We start from the raw sequence: 18,548 nt of genomic DNA on the forward strand, positions 1-18,548 counted from the left end.
TATTTGTGAGTGGATACCTGTGGATGGGATACCTGTGGGTGGGATATTTGCAGGTGGATACCTGTGGGAGCCCTGGGATTAGCCCAGCCAGTCAGAGCAGGGTGCTAATAAAGCCAAGGCTGTGGTTTTGATCTCTGTTTAAGAGCTGGATTCTGTGATCTTTGGGGATCCCTTCCAACCTGGAACGTGCTGTGATTTCAGCTCCTGGAGGGAGGGTGCTGCTGGGGCAGCAGCTTGTGGAGCTGTCCTGCTGCAGGTCTGACATTGAGAGCCCCATCCAGGAGGCGAGGGCTGCACTTTGGCCATCGGGGGACAGTGACCTTGCAGTGACAGGGCCAGGCAGCTGCAGGGGAAGGTCGAGTACCTGTGTCTGTCCCTGAGGCCAGGGAGCCTTTGTTTCCCTTCCTAACTGTAGAACTCTGTGCAAAAGGGAAAAAAAAACAATGTCACAGAATCCCAGAATGGTTTGGGTTGGAACCTTAAAGCCCATCCAGTGCCACCCCTGCCATGGGCAGGGACACCTCCCACCATCCCAGCTTGCTCCAAGCTCCATCCAGCCTGGCCTTGGATGCTTCCAGGGATGGGACAGCCTCAAGTATCTCAGTCATCAAGCACTAAAGAGCCCCAGCATACTGAGAAGGGCTCAAACCTTGTGTGTCCTACTCCAGCTGCTCCAAATCCCCTCCTAAGCAGGAGCAAGACAGTGCCATTGGGAAGGAGAGGCTTTCCAGCACTTTCCAGACTGCTCACTTGGCAGATAAGGAAATTTAAAGTGGCCCAGCTTTGGAGCTTAACAGAATGACAAGGGATAAGTTCTGAGCTAATCAACTGCCAGCTGATAGCTTTGTTATGGTTTGTACAGGCAAAAAAAAATGGATCTTTCCTGAAACCCCTCAGTAGTTCACACTGACGGTGGCATGGAAAAATGATCTGCTGGAACATCAGGAGTGTCACTGCCAGCTTTCCAACCATGCTCACCACCTCCAGTCCACCAGCAATCAGTTAACTCCTTGTAAAAAACTCTCTCAGAGACAGAACTTCTTGAAACAAAAGGGACAGGGTCACTTTTCTTTCAAAATGATAACCTCAGCTTGGAAGATGTCCAGTTCCAGGTGGTGTAAATCAATTGCACTCAAGTGTTGCAATCTGGAGAGCTGTGGCATGGGAAATGCAGGTGTTGTCTTCTCCACAGTCACCGGCACTGAACTCTGGGGGGAAATTCCTCAGCAAAGAAACCCTTGATGAGAACAGAATATTTCCCTGTAGCTTGGCACGTCTGTTCCTCCTGAGCTGGGAAGGTGAAATGCCCTAAGAATCTCACCCAGAAAGAAACACCCAGCAATTCCCAGAGGAAAATTAACAAGAGTGATTTACTGCGGGCTCGTTTCATGTGAGGAGAGACAAGAGCTGAAGCTCGCTGGGGATTTATCAGCTGCAGCCCCAGCTGGGAGGTGAGGGAAAGGCCCCTTCCCCTGGCTCTCAGACTGCATGTCTGGCTCCTCAGGTCAGTGGAAGTTTGCAGGAAGCTCAGGCAGGCCAGGGTGTTGGGAGGGAACACAAAAAGCATGGCCAAGGAAGCCGTGGCAGCGGCACGGGGAGGGAAGGGACTGTCCAACCCCAGGGACAGCAAACACAGAACACACAAAAGCAACCCAAAGGTCAACGGGAACATTGTTTTCCTGCAGGCAGCAAAGCCCTTCATGTTTGGATGCTCGTCAGGAGGAGATTAATTGCTGCTTGGGATGAGCTTTGGGCCTTCCAGCTCAGCTGGGCAATCTCAGCTGTCCCCTCACAGCTCCACAGCAGCAGTGGGACACAGGTCCAGGACATGGATCCAGAACACAGGTCTGGGACACAGATCCAGGACACAGGTCTGGGACACAGATCCAGGACATGGATCCAGAACACAGGTCTGGGACACAGATCCAGGACATGGATCCAGAACACAGGTCTGGGACACAGATCCAGGACATGGATCCAGAACACAGGTCTGGGACACAGATCCAGGACATGGATCCAGAACACAGGTCTGGGACACAAATCCAGGACACAGGACTGGGACAGGTCTGGAATACTGATCCAGGATATGGATCCAGGACACAGGTCCAGGATATAAATCCAGGACACAGGTCTGGGACACAGGTCTGGAATATGGAACCAGGACATGGATCCAGGACACAGATCCAGGATATGGATCCAGGACATGGATCTAGGACACAGGTCTGGGACACAGATCCAGGATATGGATCCAGGACACAGATCTAGGACACAGATCCGATCCAGGACCCAGATTCAGGACACAGGTCCAGGAGTCCCTGTGACACCTGCTCTTTGTTCAGTGTCACCTGTAGGACAGGGGCCTCTCTCCAGGGGCTCTCCACTGGTATCCCCCTCTCAGAGGCATCACAGCTCCATCCTGCCTGAAGCTGAGGGATTTAAACCCCTCATGTTGTAGATTCAATCTCTCCTACAGCTCTTTCTCTGCCTGTGCCTCTGAAACCTCCTCCTCACACACACACACACACACACACACACACACACACACACACACACACAGGATTTTATACAGGATTTTGGGTTTTTTTTTCATTCTTCCCGTGTCTCCCACACCGTGACAGCGATTTGTCTCGTGGTGTTTGTCTCACACCCCAAGCCCCGGAGCTGACATCTCCTCTCCCTTCAGGTGCTGTCAGCCCACGAGGATGATGAGCACTAAATGGCCTTTGAGGACAGCCATTCACGGCTCTTCATGTCCGTGAAATTCCTGAACATTCTCATTTTGCCCCTCGCTTTGTTCCAGATAAAGAGAATTCTCTCGCCCTCTCCATTTATTTTCTTCACTCAGCCGTACCTAAGCTGGGCAGAGATTCACAGGTTCTTTAAGTTCATGTTTTGACATAATCCCCATGAAGTTTGTCTTCATCAAGGTCAAAACCACCGAGAGGAGGTTTATAACCTGTTCTTTACAGTAATAGCAGCATTAGCAGTGCAGAGCCACTTTGGGCAGAGCATTTTGGAAAGCCTGGCCTGCTGAATTCCCCCTGGTGACCCATCAAAGCTGCCTCTAGGTACAGCACTAACTCCTATAAAGCCACTTGTTTTGAAACTGGATCTTTGAATATAAAAGACCTTTCAGTTTGGCGGGCCAATGAAAAGAATTGGTGGTGGAATGTTTAGATTAAACAGAAAGCAGAATATTTTCTCTTTAGGCAAAACAAGAGTGGCTGCAAAATCCCCAGAAGCCATTCTGAGTCAACATGAAGCATTCTGTTTTGGTCAAATGAAATGCATTCTTCCCCTGGAGATCACTGTTAGAAACACAGGAATATTTGTAGAGAAAAAAAATATTACTCTAAAAAGTGTTAACTTCAAAAATTGGAGACGCAAAATGCTTCTTGCTGCCAAGCAAATAAAGGCAAAATGGAAAGATTTATTTTTAAAAAATCCCAACAAAACACTGCAGAAAAAGAAAAAGAAGCCTCCATGCTTTGTCTGGAATTATGTTTCAAGCAGCAGAAGAATTTATAAATTCTGACTCCCCCACCAGATTTTAGGCAGGTTTGACTTTGTGGGAAATATTCTCCAGCTTCACCTGAAGTCCTGTTAAGAGCAGGTCTCCCACCTTGGGGAAGGCTCAGCCATTAGCAGCCACTGAGGGGATACAAACCAGGAAGGAAGCAGTGGGGGAAGTGTTTGTGATTCTGGAGTTTGGGATTACATTTAGAAATCCTTGATCTATGGGGAGGGATCCTCTCTTCCTGCTGGGCTGCCAGGAGCCGTCACTGCCGATGCCAGGAGCTTCAGCTGCTCGCTCATCTCATCCTACAAGCCTCCTCTGCTTTCAAGTGAGACCCTTCAGGACATGATTTGAAGATACTGAATGCCTTGATTCAGAGCTAAAAGCATCTTGCTTTTCCCTTGGATGCGGCCCTCAATCCTGGAGGGTCCTGCCCTAGGCACAGCCTGTATTCAGCACACTCTGACACGGAGCTGGGATGTGCAGCCAGCCCTCCCAGAGCTGCTGTGGGACAGGGACAGGACTTTATCTGCAGGGCACACAGCTCAGCTGCCTGTCTCAGCTGGCCCAGGGCTGGCAGCAAGTCTGCAGCCTCAAAGAAAGAAGAAATGCAGCTCCAGTTCTGTTCCCACTGGTATTATCTTGGGAAAAGCGAGCCAAAGCCCAAAGCTGTCACCCCAGCCCTGCAGTTCTGCTTCTCACTTTCAGATTATCTCTGTGAACTGTCAAGAGGATTAAGGAGGCAGAAATCAGCTTCAAAGAACATCAGAACAAAAATATGATCTCATCTGAGGGGCTTTTCCATGCACTTCCAGCCTCTTTAGATTTCTCGTGGTGGGAAAGGGACGAGGCTGATGGGGCTGCTCATCCCTGGGCTGTGGTTGATGGGAATCCCACCCTGGTGGAGCACTTGGACCACCTCTCCTCACTCTGTGTAGCAGCAAGGCAGAGCTCCTGTCCTTCCCTGGAGCTGACCAGCAAGAAGATGCTCCAGCAGGACAAGCTGTGCTTGGATGCATCCCCCTTCTCCCTCTGGAATGGCCTCAGCAGGACTTGTGCTCCCATAAAAAATGCCTGTCTTGCTTCAAATTTGATTTCCAGTCCTTGTGCTCTGGACTCCTGGCAGGACTGCAGTGTGGCTGTGCCTTCATAGTGCCCACATGAGCTTTAAAAGGAGCCAGAACTCCAATTTTCTGTGGGGACATTTTGTGGGTTTCCTGTGCTCTTGTGAGCACCAGTGCTAAGAAGCAAATGACCCCCTCAGTCCTGTGTTCCTCATTCACACTGAGGTGGTAAAACACCAGCAGCTGATGGCTCTGGTTTAACACACTGTTAAAATATTTGCTTTTTAATTGTTCTCTGTTAAAATATCTGTTAAAAACTAGCCCCACTGGAACAAGCAGGAATAATTGGAGAATCCACTCTGTTTGCCCAGCCCCTCGTGGGTTCACACACAGCATTTTGTGCCTGTTGCTCTCAGAGGAGGTGGGACGTGTTCCTGAAGCAGTTATTTGAGAAGCAGCTCTACCATGGCCATAATTATTTCAAGAAATAGAATAACAGCCCTACTTTGCATAAAAGATGCTGAAGGATGCTGCTGGCCCCATACAGTGAGGAGGTGCCTCTTTTAACCCTACAGCTGTGGCAGAGCAAACCGGGGCTGGGCAGGAATCCCAGCTTGGAAACCTGGAGGAACTTTTCCAGACACTCTTTGGCAGGATGTGCCCAGCTCTGGTGACCTCAGCACTGGAGTCACACAAGGTGGAGGCAGCAGGACTGCTGTTCCTTGCTCTGATCACTGACTCAGGGGTACAAAACATGCAGCAGCTGTGACACTGGGGCTGCTGGGGGAACTTGGTGCTGAGGCAGGATTTGAGCCAGGAGCTCTCCCAGCTGACACCCCCCGGACTCTGACTTTGCTGACACTGACAGTATTTCAAATACCTGAGAGCTGCAAGTCCTGACTCCTGTCTAGACTGGAGCCTGGGATAGCCCTTTGGGAAGGTGGAATGAATCTTTGCTTGATTTGTCCTTTTTTTCCTCCTTCTCTAAGCCATGTTAAATTTTATATGTGCTGGGAAGGAGATCTGTGTGTATATGTGAGACAGGAAAGGCAATGGGGCATTGGAAAATGTGGGATGTGGGACCTGACATGGTGGAAAAGATATGGATTCAAGGGTGAATGCTGACCTGGTTTTTTCTGGGATAGTTTTTCCTATCTGGAACAGTGCTGTGTTTTGGATTTAATATAAGAATAAAATGGATAACATACTGAGGGGACCACTGTCAGGGGGACTGTCTGTATTTTCACACCTCCTGCCCCGTCCCTTGGCACAGGGATCCCAAAGGCTGCAATAAATGAGGGTTTTCCTCACAGGGAGGTGTCCCTTGGTCGGAGGGGGAATGCAGAAGGCAGATGGAAGCAAATGCTGTGTCTGCCTGGCTGTGGCAGCATTTTCCATGGAGCTGCAGTGTGGGCCAGGCCCTGCCTTTCCCTGCAGGGATTATCCCTCAGAGCTGCCATGGAGTTAACAGAGTTAACAACTCCCAACTATTTCTGCTCCAGCCCTGGGCTACTCTGTATTTCCAACAGGGAGATGGGTGACAGGAGATGGAGTTATCTTCCTTTTTAATGATGGTCCTTGGGACTCGCAGCTGCAGCGGGAGGCAGAGAAGGCCTCGGGAACAATTAATCCAGGATGAAGCTCCTGAGCTGGGCCTCCCTCAGTGCCCGGCCACAGCTGAGGGGTGGCAGCCACCTCTCCTGTCCCCAGGGGTCACACACAACACCCCAGAAGTGCCAGGTCCTGCCAGAGCTCACAAACCCCTCCAGGGAGGCTGGAAAAACAGGAGCCGGCGCAGGAAATAATGGCCAAGAGCAGGGCTTCCGACACGATCATGTTCTCATTTCGGTGTCAAGCAGCCTGCCAGGAATGAAGGGAAAAATACCATTCCCCTTCCTTTTTTTGACAATAATGGCTTGTAACCTCAGAGGAATCTCCAACCTTCAGGGGCTGGCTCCACATTTTCTGCCTTCAGCTGGCTCAGCCTCACAAACACCCCCCTGAGCACCTGCTCTCCCCTCAAAACATGCACAGAGATGAGCTTTGGGCCTCACCCCTGCCTGGCACTGCCAGGGATCTGTGAGTTTCCTCACCTGGAGACAGCTGATGGCTTTCTCAGCACTGCCCAGACACTGTCACAGCAATTCCCTTCAAAAGGCATGTTTAAATATTGAAGAAAGCCATAGGTGTGCTCTGAACTCCCTAAGTCCAGAGCAGTTTCCTGGTCCCCAGGGCAGCCTGCTGGCTTCCAACAAATATCCAGGGGAAATGAATGGCAGGAAGAGCATGCCCTGAGGACAGATCCATGCTGAGTTATAAATATCTCCATTTCACTGGGCCAAGCAGCTTCCTCAGCCTGGCAGGCCAGATCCCAGCAGGAACCTGCAGCTTCAGGATGAGCTGCTGGGACAGAGCCCTGCTTTGGGGTGCACGGGACAAGCCACAGGATTTTCCACCCACTTTTCCTTCCATGGCTTTTCAAGCACAGGAGTCTGAGTAAGAGTTTTTAGAGCAGGGAGGACGTGGGACACAATTAAAGTGCACCTGAGAGGGTGATTTTGTGCTGTTTGTCAGGAGAACCTTGGCAAGCAGGAGGACATCCTGCCATTTTTTCAAGATCAGCTCTGTTCCAAGAGCATCCCCCTGCGAGGCATTTCATAACTTGGGATATTTTCTTCAGGAAAGTGCTCAGGCAGTCCCAAAAGATCCACAACATTTCCTGCACGTGCTCCTGCCACAGAGTAATGAAGGGCTGGGTAGGCAGCCAGGGCACTGAATGTGGACAGAAAACTGAGTTTCCTGGAGTGTGGGACAGGCTGGGTTAACAATGTTGGACCTGGGGCATCTGAGCTGGGTGTAATGGGAAAAGGAAACGGCTCAGCACAAGAACCAGGGTGGATAAAGCAACCAGAGCACCAAGAAAAAAAAAAAAACAGAGAAAGGAAATAGAAAGGGAGAAAAAAAAATTACCTCAGGAACTAAGAAGTAATGCCAAAAAGCCAATTTCCAATTAGAGGAAAACTTGCTGGGAAAGCAGGATAAGGGTAAAAAGGGACTGTTTTCAACAGGCAGGAAAGTGTCACCCACATGAATCGAGCAGGTGTGTTCACCTGGAGGTACAAAAGCTGAATTTAGCTGTGTGGGCATAACAGAGTCCTCTGGGAGATGGAAATCACTCCTTGTATTGGTTCACCATCACTGGCAACACGCTGAGACCCTGAGGCAGAGCTGCCCAGTGAAGATCTGTGTTTTCTGGAGGTGAAGGTTTGCAGCTCCCTTCAAATACCATCAGACAAACTCACTGCCTGTGCAGCATTTGTGTAAGAGGATTCAAAGCACCACATTTTAGCTTTTACTAGGAAAATGAAATTAATTCATCCACAAGAGTATTTGTGGGGAAGCGAAGGCTGAGCCTATCCAGCACCAGAGGAGTTCATGTCATCCCCTATTCATGGCTCTAAAAGTCATCTCCTTCATCTGAGGAGTCACAATTCCAGCTCAGAAGATCCAAGATGATTCAGTGTTTAGTAATGTATTTGTCAAGTAGATTTGGAAAAAAACCCAGAATTTTGGAGGAATATTCTAACAAAAAATCCCCTTCTTGGAATGATTCTTCAATAGGTTGCATTCGCTTAACCACAGAGGAGGACCACACTTCTCTGAAGTTCCTGCTTCCATTTATTCCTGGATCTGAACTCAATGATTCTGGGATGTGGGGGACAGACAGCTCAAAGGGAGCAGAAATGAGCAATGGGACATTTTTTACAATAAAATATGTCCAATGCAGTCACCCAGCTCTGCTAGGAATGTCTCATGGATGTAAGGACAAATGTGTAGGAGGGCAGGAATTACAAAGAATTCTGTCCATGCCTGGGAGGAAGGGAAAGAGACAGGGCTTGAGCATCCTTGGAAAAGCACTGTGACAGCAAAACCCTTTAGAATTTGAGAATTTAGTCTTAAAAGGAAAGGATATTTAAGGAAGTCAGTGTATCTGTTACTTGAGACACTGAACTGATGAGACAGCTTGGAAATCCTGGAACTGCACTGGATGGGCAATCTCTGGTTCTCACATCCATATCCCTGAGAATTCAGCTGGCATAAATCCACCTGCCATGAAAACCCAGATCTATTTGGTCTGTTCAGTGTCAGAGCTGCTGCTTCCTCCTGGGCCAGTGGAGATGGGTGGAGAGATTGGAGAGCTCACGCAGCTCCCACGGCCCAACACCATTTAAAAAGCAAAATTCTTACCTTGGACAAAGACATAGATCCTGGCCACAGCTCCCTGGTGCTCGGGGGTGCTGTTGAGGGCACAGCTGAGGTACCCAGTGTCGTTGGCAGTGGCTCTCCTGAGGACGAGCTGGCTGCAGCTCAGACCAGAGACGTCGCGGCAGCCGCTCACATGCACCCGGGGGTTGCCTTCCCTCAGCTGCCAGCTCACAGACGGGGCTCCCCTGCCAGCACAACACACCCCAAATTACGCAGGATTCAGGAAAAATCAGAGCTTCTTTCTGGCCACTCATTCCCAGTGCTCCTACCCTTGTCATTCCCAAATAAATTGTAAAGGTTGCGGAGTGTTTGCACTTCCACCCGTCAGAAACTGAGCTGGATCACCCCACGCTGCTCCCCAGACATTCCTGAAATACTCCATGGGAACTGCAGCAAGCACCTGGAGAAAAGCTTGATTTCTCTCCTAACACACTGCCTGAACACAAGTTTGTTTTTATAACACTGTATTTTAGCCACTTCAAACATTAGAAAGCATCAGATAAAATTATATGTTTGTTCCAGGCAGAGGATTTTGCATATTTTAACGGCTAAATTAATGTATATTTTCCTGCACTGAGGCTGCATGGAGAGAGGAGGATATTTATGGAATTTTGCATCACCTTTCTTGCTTAATCAGCAGTGACTCAGTCTTGATTTTTGTGAATGGCCTGAAACTAATCAGGTTACAAATCTGGGAATATCTGCTCAGGACACATTTTTTTCCCAATTCCTCTTGTGACAGCAGCCAGAACATCAAGCCAGGAGGGCAGAGGATGCACATTCTACCCACCTGACCCCTCTGCTGTCGGATTTCCCAGCACAACTCGTAAAAAATGCAATTCCATGGATTTCAGGACAAAAAGCAGGGCCTGGCTGTCACCTGCTGCAGGACCCAGAGCTCCCAGCTGACCAAAGCCACAGCTGGATGTGCTGGAAGCATCAGGCCATGGCAGCTGGAGCTCCTGGAGCTCCCTCTGAGGCTCTGGGGATGGACCAGAGCTACCACACAGGCCTAGGAGATGAAGAGGATGGTTGTTTTTGTAGCAAACTGGTTTTCAGTATGGAAACTGCTGTTTTGGGGGATATCTCCTGTGGGTTTTCCTGGGGAAGAAGTTGGTGTTGGAGGGAGGGAGCTGTGTATGTGTTTGCAGAGGAGCTACTCTTCCCCAGAACAGGGGGTTGGCTCTCCCTTCTCACTCTGAGAATTCCCACTGGCATTTTTGGGGCTGAGGAATGAGTGAGAACCCTGCACTCCCCAGCTCGGTGCTGCCAGGGAGAAATCCAGCCTAGACCCACTGACCCAGGACTGAGATGGCAATGCCCAAAGCGTGGATCTGGGTGAAATTCCCAGTTAGCCAAGAGCTCCTGAGCTCCAGTGGCCTGCAGAGCTGCAATAGATGCAGTCAGAGCACGTCTGCCAGGACATCCAGTGACATTTCCACAAACATCCTCTTGGCCCTCGATCCTGCTCGTCCCTCTGTCGCCTTCCTGGAGAGGAGGCGGACACGGAGCTGGGCTCTTGAGGTTATTCCCAGCACGAGGCTGAAGGAGAGCACTGGGAAAAGTGGGAATATCCTCTCTGCTGAGCAGCCTCGCCCTTGTTCTTGGATGCTCTGGTGGCTTGGACAGCCCCACCCCACGTCAGAGCAGCTTCCCGTTGTCCTTCCGAGCAGCCAGAGCTCTGTCCCCACCCGACCAACGTCACTGGTGACTCCAGACTGGGATTGCCAGCCCGGAACAGGGAACAGAGCCAGCTCCCATGGAGACACAGCTCCCAGCACGTCACCACGTCCCTGCCCCTGTCACCCACACCTTCTGGGGTCCATCCTGCTCTGCTGGCTCTGCAGGGCACACTGGCATTTCACACCTGTGCTTCCTTAAATCTATTCCCCCTACATACACCATCCTGCTGGAAGCTGGAGCCTTTGGCTGCTGCTTTGGGATTTCCACACGTCTGCCATTGGCAGCAGCAGCTTTGGCCCCACTACCACAAACCAGGAAATCTTGGCCAAGAAAAAATCATGGAGCTGATAGGAGGAGGGACATTCCCAGAGCCCCGCTGGGCTGCTGCCCTGTGCTGTGTCCCACACAGCCCCAGTGCCCCTGGAAGCACAAAGAATTCCTGAGCTCCCCTGGGCCAGGAGCCAAGCCCTGAGTGTGGCAGAGGAGGCAGGAGGGCAGACACCCCCAGAGGGGCTGATCCAGGGAGTCTTGCATTCAGAAACCAAACTTTCCTTCTCTTCCCAGGTTTTGAATCACCTGAGCCAAGGAGCTGAAGTGCTCCAGGCCCACGTTACGTCCCATGCTCACATCCTTCTGTTTTTCTCAGATCTGTCATGGGAATTACTTTGCATCCATAAAGCCTCGTGGGACTGAAGTGCCCGTGACTCCATCAATTATTTATTCATCTGGTGATAGGAGAAAAGTAGGGTGCTCCTCCAGATGAAAAAGGTGGGGGATGGAGAACTGCTGGGAAATGTTGATTTAATTGGCCTGGGGCACCCAGGGACTTTGAGTCTACACAGGTTTTATGGGGAGCACCATCAAGATGTTAAAGGACTGCTCAGACTTTATTGCCGTCATGTTTGCTGTTTGCCATGCTAAAAATACCACTGGAAGGTTGTTCTGACCTCGTAAGCCACATGGCAAGCTGGAGGGATTTGGAAAAAAGCTGCCTTGAACTCCAGAAGACATCCCAAATTTACACAGTCTGAGCCCATTCACCTTTCACTATAACAAAGAATTAAATAGTCTGGGACAAAAATCAGGGGGGACGTGTCAGCGTAACCTAAAGCTTAGGTTCACCTTCCCAAGGCTTTTTTTTACTGTTTTCAGTAACTTCTGTTGCAGGAAGCCATCCAGATAATGGCTTCAGCCAAGGGAACCTTACAAGAAGGTGTAAAACCAATGTGTGTGTGTGAGAGAGAGAAACTGTGAGTTTGTGTTACCTTGAGCCTTTTTTCCTACAACATCATCAGAGAAAAACCTGAGAAAAAACCTCTGGCAGTCGTGAAGAGTAAAAAAATTCCACTCAGAACAAGTAACACCTCCATCCATCTCAGCTTGAGGCCTTTTGTGGGACCCAGCAGCTGCTGCGTGTTCTGGCACAGCAGAGAGCTCTGGGTTTGCTCCTTCCTCCTGTGCCAGCTGTATCCTCATTCCCAGAGCATCCCCTCCCTGTCATCACCAAAATCCTGCTGCTCCTTGCATGGCTGGTGGCACACGTCGTGCCAGGACCGAGGAGCTGCCGTGATTTGCAGCAGCAGCACTTTGGTTTTTCACAAGTCCTGGCTAAATTTGATTTAAAGAACGTGTTGTGTTTAAACAGGCTGGGTCTTTGAATGCACACACAGTGAGTGCTGCTTATTTAAGTGTCTGTGATGGGCAAGGTGGAAGTCCAGGTGATCCTGTTTGTCGTTTCCTCATGGACAGGGAGCAGAGGAGTGATTTTAGCTGCAGAGGAGCTGAATCTGCCCCTGTTTCAGAGAGGATTTCCAGCCGTGTCCTCGAGCACGGCACGTCCCTCTCTCCCCTGTGCTGACTCAGGGCTTTGCTTGGGCCCCTGAACAACACAACACAAAGAATTTGGCCAAGCTGACCCCAGACTCTCCTCCCTGCTCTGTCACAGCCCATCCAGCTCCCTCCACACAGCCCCAGCTCCCAGCTGCCTCTGCTCTGTCCTGGAGCTGTGCCGGGCCAAACCAACCAACACAAGGACAAAAATCCAGCATGTTTTTTGGAGCAATCCTTACCAGCATTTTATTTTTAGGGTATCTCCTGGTGAGATGACAATTTGGTCCTTGGAAATGCTCAGCCTTGGCTTCTGAAGAAGCTTTTCCTCAGCGAGACCTGACCCAAAAAACAGAAGAAATCATCATTAGTTTAGATGGGTCAGAGCAGCACAATACTCTTTGTTTTGTAAATAGTTCCTAATTTGGGGGGCCACACAGTGCTGCATTTATCCTTGGTTGGGAGATGCCCTCAGTTTGTTTTTGTTTCTTTTATTCCTCTTTCTTTTCTGACACTGAGCACCTGCATTTGTGCCAGTAGTGTTTTGAGCCAGCTTTATTACTGAATTATTGCAGATTTAGGAGAACAGATCTGTGTCAAAAGGATTTTGCACACATATAAAAGTGGAAGGAGTCAGGTCCTTGGGAAAGAATTTGATGGGTGAGCTCATACATTGCATTTTAATTAAAGGGAGGAGAGAAAACAATAATTCTGGAGAGCAGCTCTGTGAAGCACCTGTGATATTAAAGGTAAATGGAAAATCTGGTGTTTCCCAAATGACCATTCCCAAATGACCATTCCCAAATGCTGCATCTGAATCCCAGGCTCGGTGGGTTGGGGTCATTCTCCCAGGGGAATCTGTGATTTTGTCAGGTCTCTGATGACCAGAAGCATTAATAACAGCAGTGACAAAGGTCTCTCTCATCATCTCCTGGCCCAGGAAATGTCTCCTGCCTGTGGAACTGTCCCCAGGGACATTCTGAGTGTTCATCTTCAATGAGACAATGCTCAGAAAGTGAAACTGAGAAGAACCAGTAGTGGAGGTTGGCCAGGCTGGGTGCTTTGTCCAAATTCAAAGGAACATAATCAAGGAGAGGAGAAACCAGGCTCCGATAAGGATCTCCACTTCCAAAGCTCTGACATTAAAGCCGTGTTTTCTTTCCCCTCCTGCTCTTCAAATTTCTCTCCTGTGCCTCGAACTCGATAAGCCAGAAATCCTCCCTGGGCTCTCAGCACGGGCATTATTTGCAGCAGGCAGGGAGATAACGTATCTGGCAGAAAGAGAAACATGAGGCTTTAACTTTTCAACTGCATGAAGCAGTGATTTTCCTGCCCCCACCTCTGTACTCTCATCTCTGTGCTGCCTGATTTCTGTAATTGCTCTTTGCCTGGCATCGGCGTGGGGAGTGATTCACTCCCACTCTGGAGTCTTTGGCTTCTTCCAGGAGCTCTTGGAGCTCCCTTCAGGAACTCAGCAGAGGCCAAGTCATCTCTTGGCACCACAGAGTCCTTCCAGAGGGGATCCTGCCCAGACACCACGGTGCTGGGCTGCCCTTGGAGCCCCTGACCCTCCCTGGAAGGAGCGCTGCTCACCAGGGACAGATCCAGCCCACTCCCCCTGCCCTGGCACCGCTGCTCCGTCTCCTTTGCAGAATGAGAAGTTGGAGTCTGGCCAACCCCAGCTCTCTCCAGTGGCTCTGTGGGACATTATTTAGCACCTCCAAGCTGCCATTGCATGGAATGCTGGGGCAGCAGAGCAGCTGGGGGCTCCAGCCCTGCAGTTCCCGTTTATTTGGGAAGCACTGCTGTTCCTCAGCACCCTCAGGATGGCACACTCAGGGAGCAGCATCACACTGAGCTGAGAACCAACAGAAAAAGCCCCAAACTCTGCAGGACGAGACACTGCCAGGCAAACCCATCCTCACTCTTGGCTTCAAGTCCCCTCTGGTCTCCAGACAGAGCCAGTTCCCACCGGGAATGGGCTGAGCCTTGGCACGGGTCCTTTCATGGTGCTGAGGTATTTCACAGCCCTCTCAGACTGACTGTGCTGAGCTTTGCAAAAATGCTCCAGGATATGGGCAACACCTTCAAATTTGTCTGTCAAATGCCATTAATTTGCCAGCTGAGGGGGGTTTGGGTCCCTGTGGCTCTCCCAGGACACTGCTCCTCCCAGGATCTGCTCTGGGCTGTTGATGCTGTGACCTCAGCCAGGACTTAGAGAGTCCTGGGCTTTGAAACAAGATTATTTCTCTCTCCTTGTGCCTTCAGTTGTTCTTAGGGCTTAGGGGGAGCTCAGTTGGTGCCTTGAGCTGGGATTTTGACTCGGGATTGCTCTCCTGAGCAAGTGTGGCACTGTCAGAGGGTCTGGGGGCAGAGCCTGAGCTCTGCTCTGACTGCAGAGTCTTGGGGCTTTTACAACATTTGACACCGTTCTTGCTGAAAGAAAGAAAAGTATTTTTCAATTATTCTGCTTTTGCTTCTGAGTTACTTCTTGCCCAAAGTTTATTTTGGCTTGGGGAGCTGAAGAACAGAATAAGCAAAGGGGAATTTCAGTGAGGACAGGAGGAGAATTCCTGTGCCACACACACACATCTGGTCTCTGCTGGCAGGTGACAGAGGGTTTAAATAAACACAGCCTGTGCCCCTTCTGCCACAGCACAGCTGAGTGGGCTGGGAAAACAACATTTTGAGGGCAAAACAGACAGAATCGTGGGGGCAAGGTCAGGCTGTGCTAGGACAGGACACTTAATACCAAACTGGCAGAGACCTCACAATATCCCCAACCTCCCCGGTCCCTTCAGAGCTTGATGTGACTTTTTGGAGGCGAAGTTGGAGACAGCCCCAGGGTATGTTGGGTGAGGAGAAAGGATCTGCTCCACTTTCATATTTGCTGTCTGTGTTTGAGGAGATTCATGCCTTTATGAAGGTGTTAGGATGCTGCAAGGGAGAACCAGGCACGTTCCTGGTGGTGCACCGCCTCTTTTTCCACAGCCCTGCTCCCCAACCTTTGTCCCTAAACCCAGGAGCCACAACCTGCCCAGGGTGGGGTTGGAGACCTGCTGAAGCTGAAGTGCTCTGATTGCACTGCTCAAATTCCAGTCAATGCCTAAGAGAACGTTCTCCTCTCCTCCCTGTTCAATAATGTTGGTCCTGGTCTAGGGCTACAAGGCACATAAAATTAAAAGCAAGCAGTCATCACTGTGTCATGACCATGACAAAGCTCCTTGTGGGAGCCACAAGAAAAGTCCTGGGTGCCAAAGCTGTCCCTGTGGAGCTGAGCCTGCTCCTGCTGCATCCTTCCCAAGATGCCCTGGCATGGTTTGGGATGAGATGCTGCAGGGACAGTGCAGCTACAAAGAGATCTCAGCAGCACATTCCCTCTGTGAGCCCCGGGGGAAGGACAGGCTCCTCCTGGGAAGGGACAGCCCTGCTCAGGCTCCTCACATCCCTGCCCTGCCTTGCTTCTTGTCTCCAGCACCTCCAGCCTAAAGAAAGAGCCCCAGGTGAGGACAGCACCTCTGCCCAGAGCCCCTCTGCACCATTTCTGACTCTGGGAGCTCATCCCTACCTCCAGCTCAGACTTTAACATTCTGCTCTCGGCGGTGAAAACCGCAAACACAGCACAGCCACAAATCCTCGGGAGCCAAATGTGAAAGGTTGACTGCTACATTATCCAGGGGAGAAAAATATATTGAAAACTGCTTTTCCTGGGATAATCTGATTTTGCAGCATGGCCAACATTAAACACAGGAGGCTCCCCAGGCAGAGGGTAATGGGTGACCTCCCTCACCTCTCTGTCAGATGGTTTCCAACTCCATCTCGCTTGGCACAGGAGATCCCTCCCACGCACAGCCTGATGCTCCATCCTGGGCCCAGCAGTGAGAGTGGATAAAAAGTATTTTTAATCTCTGTTCCTTATTGTAACAGCCTTCCTCCAGGCATGCTCTGGGCACCGCAGCTCTCCCTGGCAGAGCCTCACTGATGGTTGTGAGCTTGGCTGTGCCTGCTCCGTGCCAGCTCCGGCAATGTGATCCCTGCTGAAGGATCCAGGGATCCCTTCTGGCCACGGGGAGAGCTGGGGGATCAGAGCCCACCACCTCTGCTTCAGGTGACAATGGGTAACTGCTGGGCAGGGCAGAGTGCTGTGCTGGCAGAGAAACCAGGTCAGAGCAGGATTGCACGAGGGCTCGGGCACACAACACAGATTTCTGCACGTGGGTGAACTCCAGGGACTGCTGTGGGTACGAAGTCGCTCCTGTGCAGAGAGCTGGGCCCTGCTGCAGCTCAGGGCCCCTTGGGAGGGACTGGAAGTCAGTTTGGAGCTGATTTGAGTCAGGGAAGGAGGGTGACAGATGCACAGCGTTTCAAACGGGTTTTGTCATCGCTGAGGATGCTCCTGTGAGCTGTGCTTGCCTGGCAGGGCCTGGGCCAGAAGCTCCAGGAACCCTCTGGAATCACCAGAGGACACCACACCCCACCCTGGTCACCAGTGAGGGGACACCACCAGTGCCTGGAGTGCTGCAGGGGCTGAGCTGCCTCCTCCCCTCCTCCCAGCAAACCTGGGCAAGGCAGACCCTCCAAACTATTCTGTCCCTGCAGCAGAAATGACCCCCAGTAAATGACAATGCCCTCCCCTCCCAGCTGCCAGGGCACCTCACACAGCACAGCACCAGCACACCTCCAAACGAGCAGGTGCCCCTTTCAAAGGGTGTTTTCATGCTCCTGTCCCCAAGGAAATCTATTTTTGCTGGAATTGGAGAGCTCAGCGATTTGCTGAGAAGCCATGTGCGTTCAAACCGACGGACTGTAATCATCTTAGGATTTATTTCAAGGTTACCCCCATGAAAAGAGAAGGCACCACAGCACTGGCAGCATTATTGGATCCCAAGCCTTGCAATATTTGGTGTTTTTATTAAGTCTTCAGCTCCTGGAATCAGCTTTCACTTGTTACACTCAAGTGGTTTTCTATTATTTTTAAAGGTTTAAAAAGACAGCAGCAAATAACTAAAGAGACCCATCTCCACCCCTCTTTTTGTTGTGAATTTGGACCTAGGATTTTTGATTCTCCTGGACATTAATGAAATGTTTTGTGCTCTCTATGCACAATGCAGGATCTTCTAGAGGAAATGTTATTGCTACCACTGACTTTCCCATCAGAGGGGAAGGGAGGCTCTTGTGGGGAAAGTCTCGGCTGTAAGTCAGAGAAAAAACTCTGAGTTTTTGTCTTTTCTGCTGGCTGGTGAGCTCTATGTCGAGGCACTGATGGGAACTGAGTCAGTACAGAGGGCAAAGGCCCCCATGAGGGGCTGCAGGTGGGGAATGTGCGGGTCAGAATCGCTTGGGGAAAACTTCCCCTCTAGACCTGACGTGGTTTGAGCTCCTCTCTCCATTTCCTGTGCTCAGGGAGATGCTTCAGGTCAGGTTATTTGCTCTCTCAATTCTCAATGTGTCTATTGAGGATAGCAATTTGTCTGTGAAGATTTAAACCCTTCATCTTTTCCTGTGCATCTCCACTGTGCTAAACCACTTTTCCTAGAGGAGGAGGAGAGAAGGGGTTCAGTCTCTCACAGCCTCTGGCCAGGACTCTCTCCCTTGCCTGCTGTTCCAGCTGAACTATTTTTTAAGGAAAACTGTTCATCAGGTTTTAAAGGTTTTCTATTTCCTTTGTTTGTTTGAGGGGAATGGTTATTAGAAGCCTGTCTTCCTGTGGTTTTCCACCTCAAAATAACCAGGAATCCCCCAGGGTGGCTCTGCTGTGGGTGGGCACAGAGCTGAGAACCTCCAGGCCAGAGCCAGAGCATCCCTTCCTACAGAAGCTGAAGGAATTAATCCAAAATTAAATTAGCAATCACAATCTCATCAGGAGAGATGGCAAAGATTCCTTCACGATATTCAAATGCAAGTGTTAACCCAAGAGTTAAGCAACAGGATTCCTGTTTCCATTGATTTTCCCAGCCAGGGAAGGCAGGATTTGCTCAGCTGAGTCATGAGAGGAGCAATTCCCACCCTTCCCACCCATTCCTCTCTGCCTGCTGCAAATGGAAGCTGTGTGTGGCTCAGCCAGAGGCAGCAGTTGGGGTGTAAATGATCCAAAGTGACAACAACGAAAAATTAAATTAGTCTGGAGCGGGGGAGACGTCAACAACAGCACAGTAAAAACAACTGCTAAGTGGAGAAAGTGTCTAGAGATA

The 18,548-nt window shown here is 50.4% G+C and overlaps 1 protein-coding gene across 2 annotated transcripts in view; it reads right to left on the bottom strand.

Moving 5' to 3' along the window:
* The window catches only part of LOC102108458 (vascular endothelial growth factor receptor kdr-like), a 124,925-nt gene that overhangs the window by 79,477 nt on the left and 26,900 nt on the right, over positions 1–18,548 (bottom strand). For both annotated transcript variants that reach the window (XM_014256468.2, XM_005527505.3), the window contains exons 2-3: positions 12,600–12,696; positions 8,830–9,032 (exon numbers count right to left, since the gene is read on the bottom strand). In XM_014256468.2, the coding sequence (XP_014111943.2) occupies positions 8,830–9,032; positions 12,600–12,696 (300 nt within the window). The remainder of the gene's footprint in view (positions 1–8,829; positions 9,033–12,599; positions 12,697–18,548) is intronic.

The sequence above is a fragment of the Pseudopodoces humilis genome, chromosome 15, assembly GCF_049639895.1.
Source record: "Pseudopodoces humilis isolate 2021_Gansu_Grassland_sample_001 chromosome 15, ASM4963989v1, whole genome shotgun sequence".
Lineage (NCBI taxonomy): Eukaryota > Metazoa > Chordata > Aves > Passeriformes > Paridae > Pseudopodoces > Pseudopodoces humilis.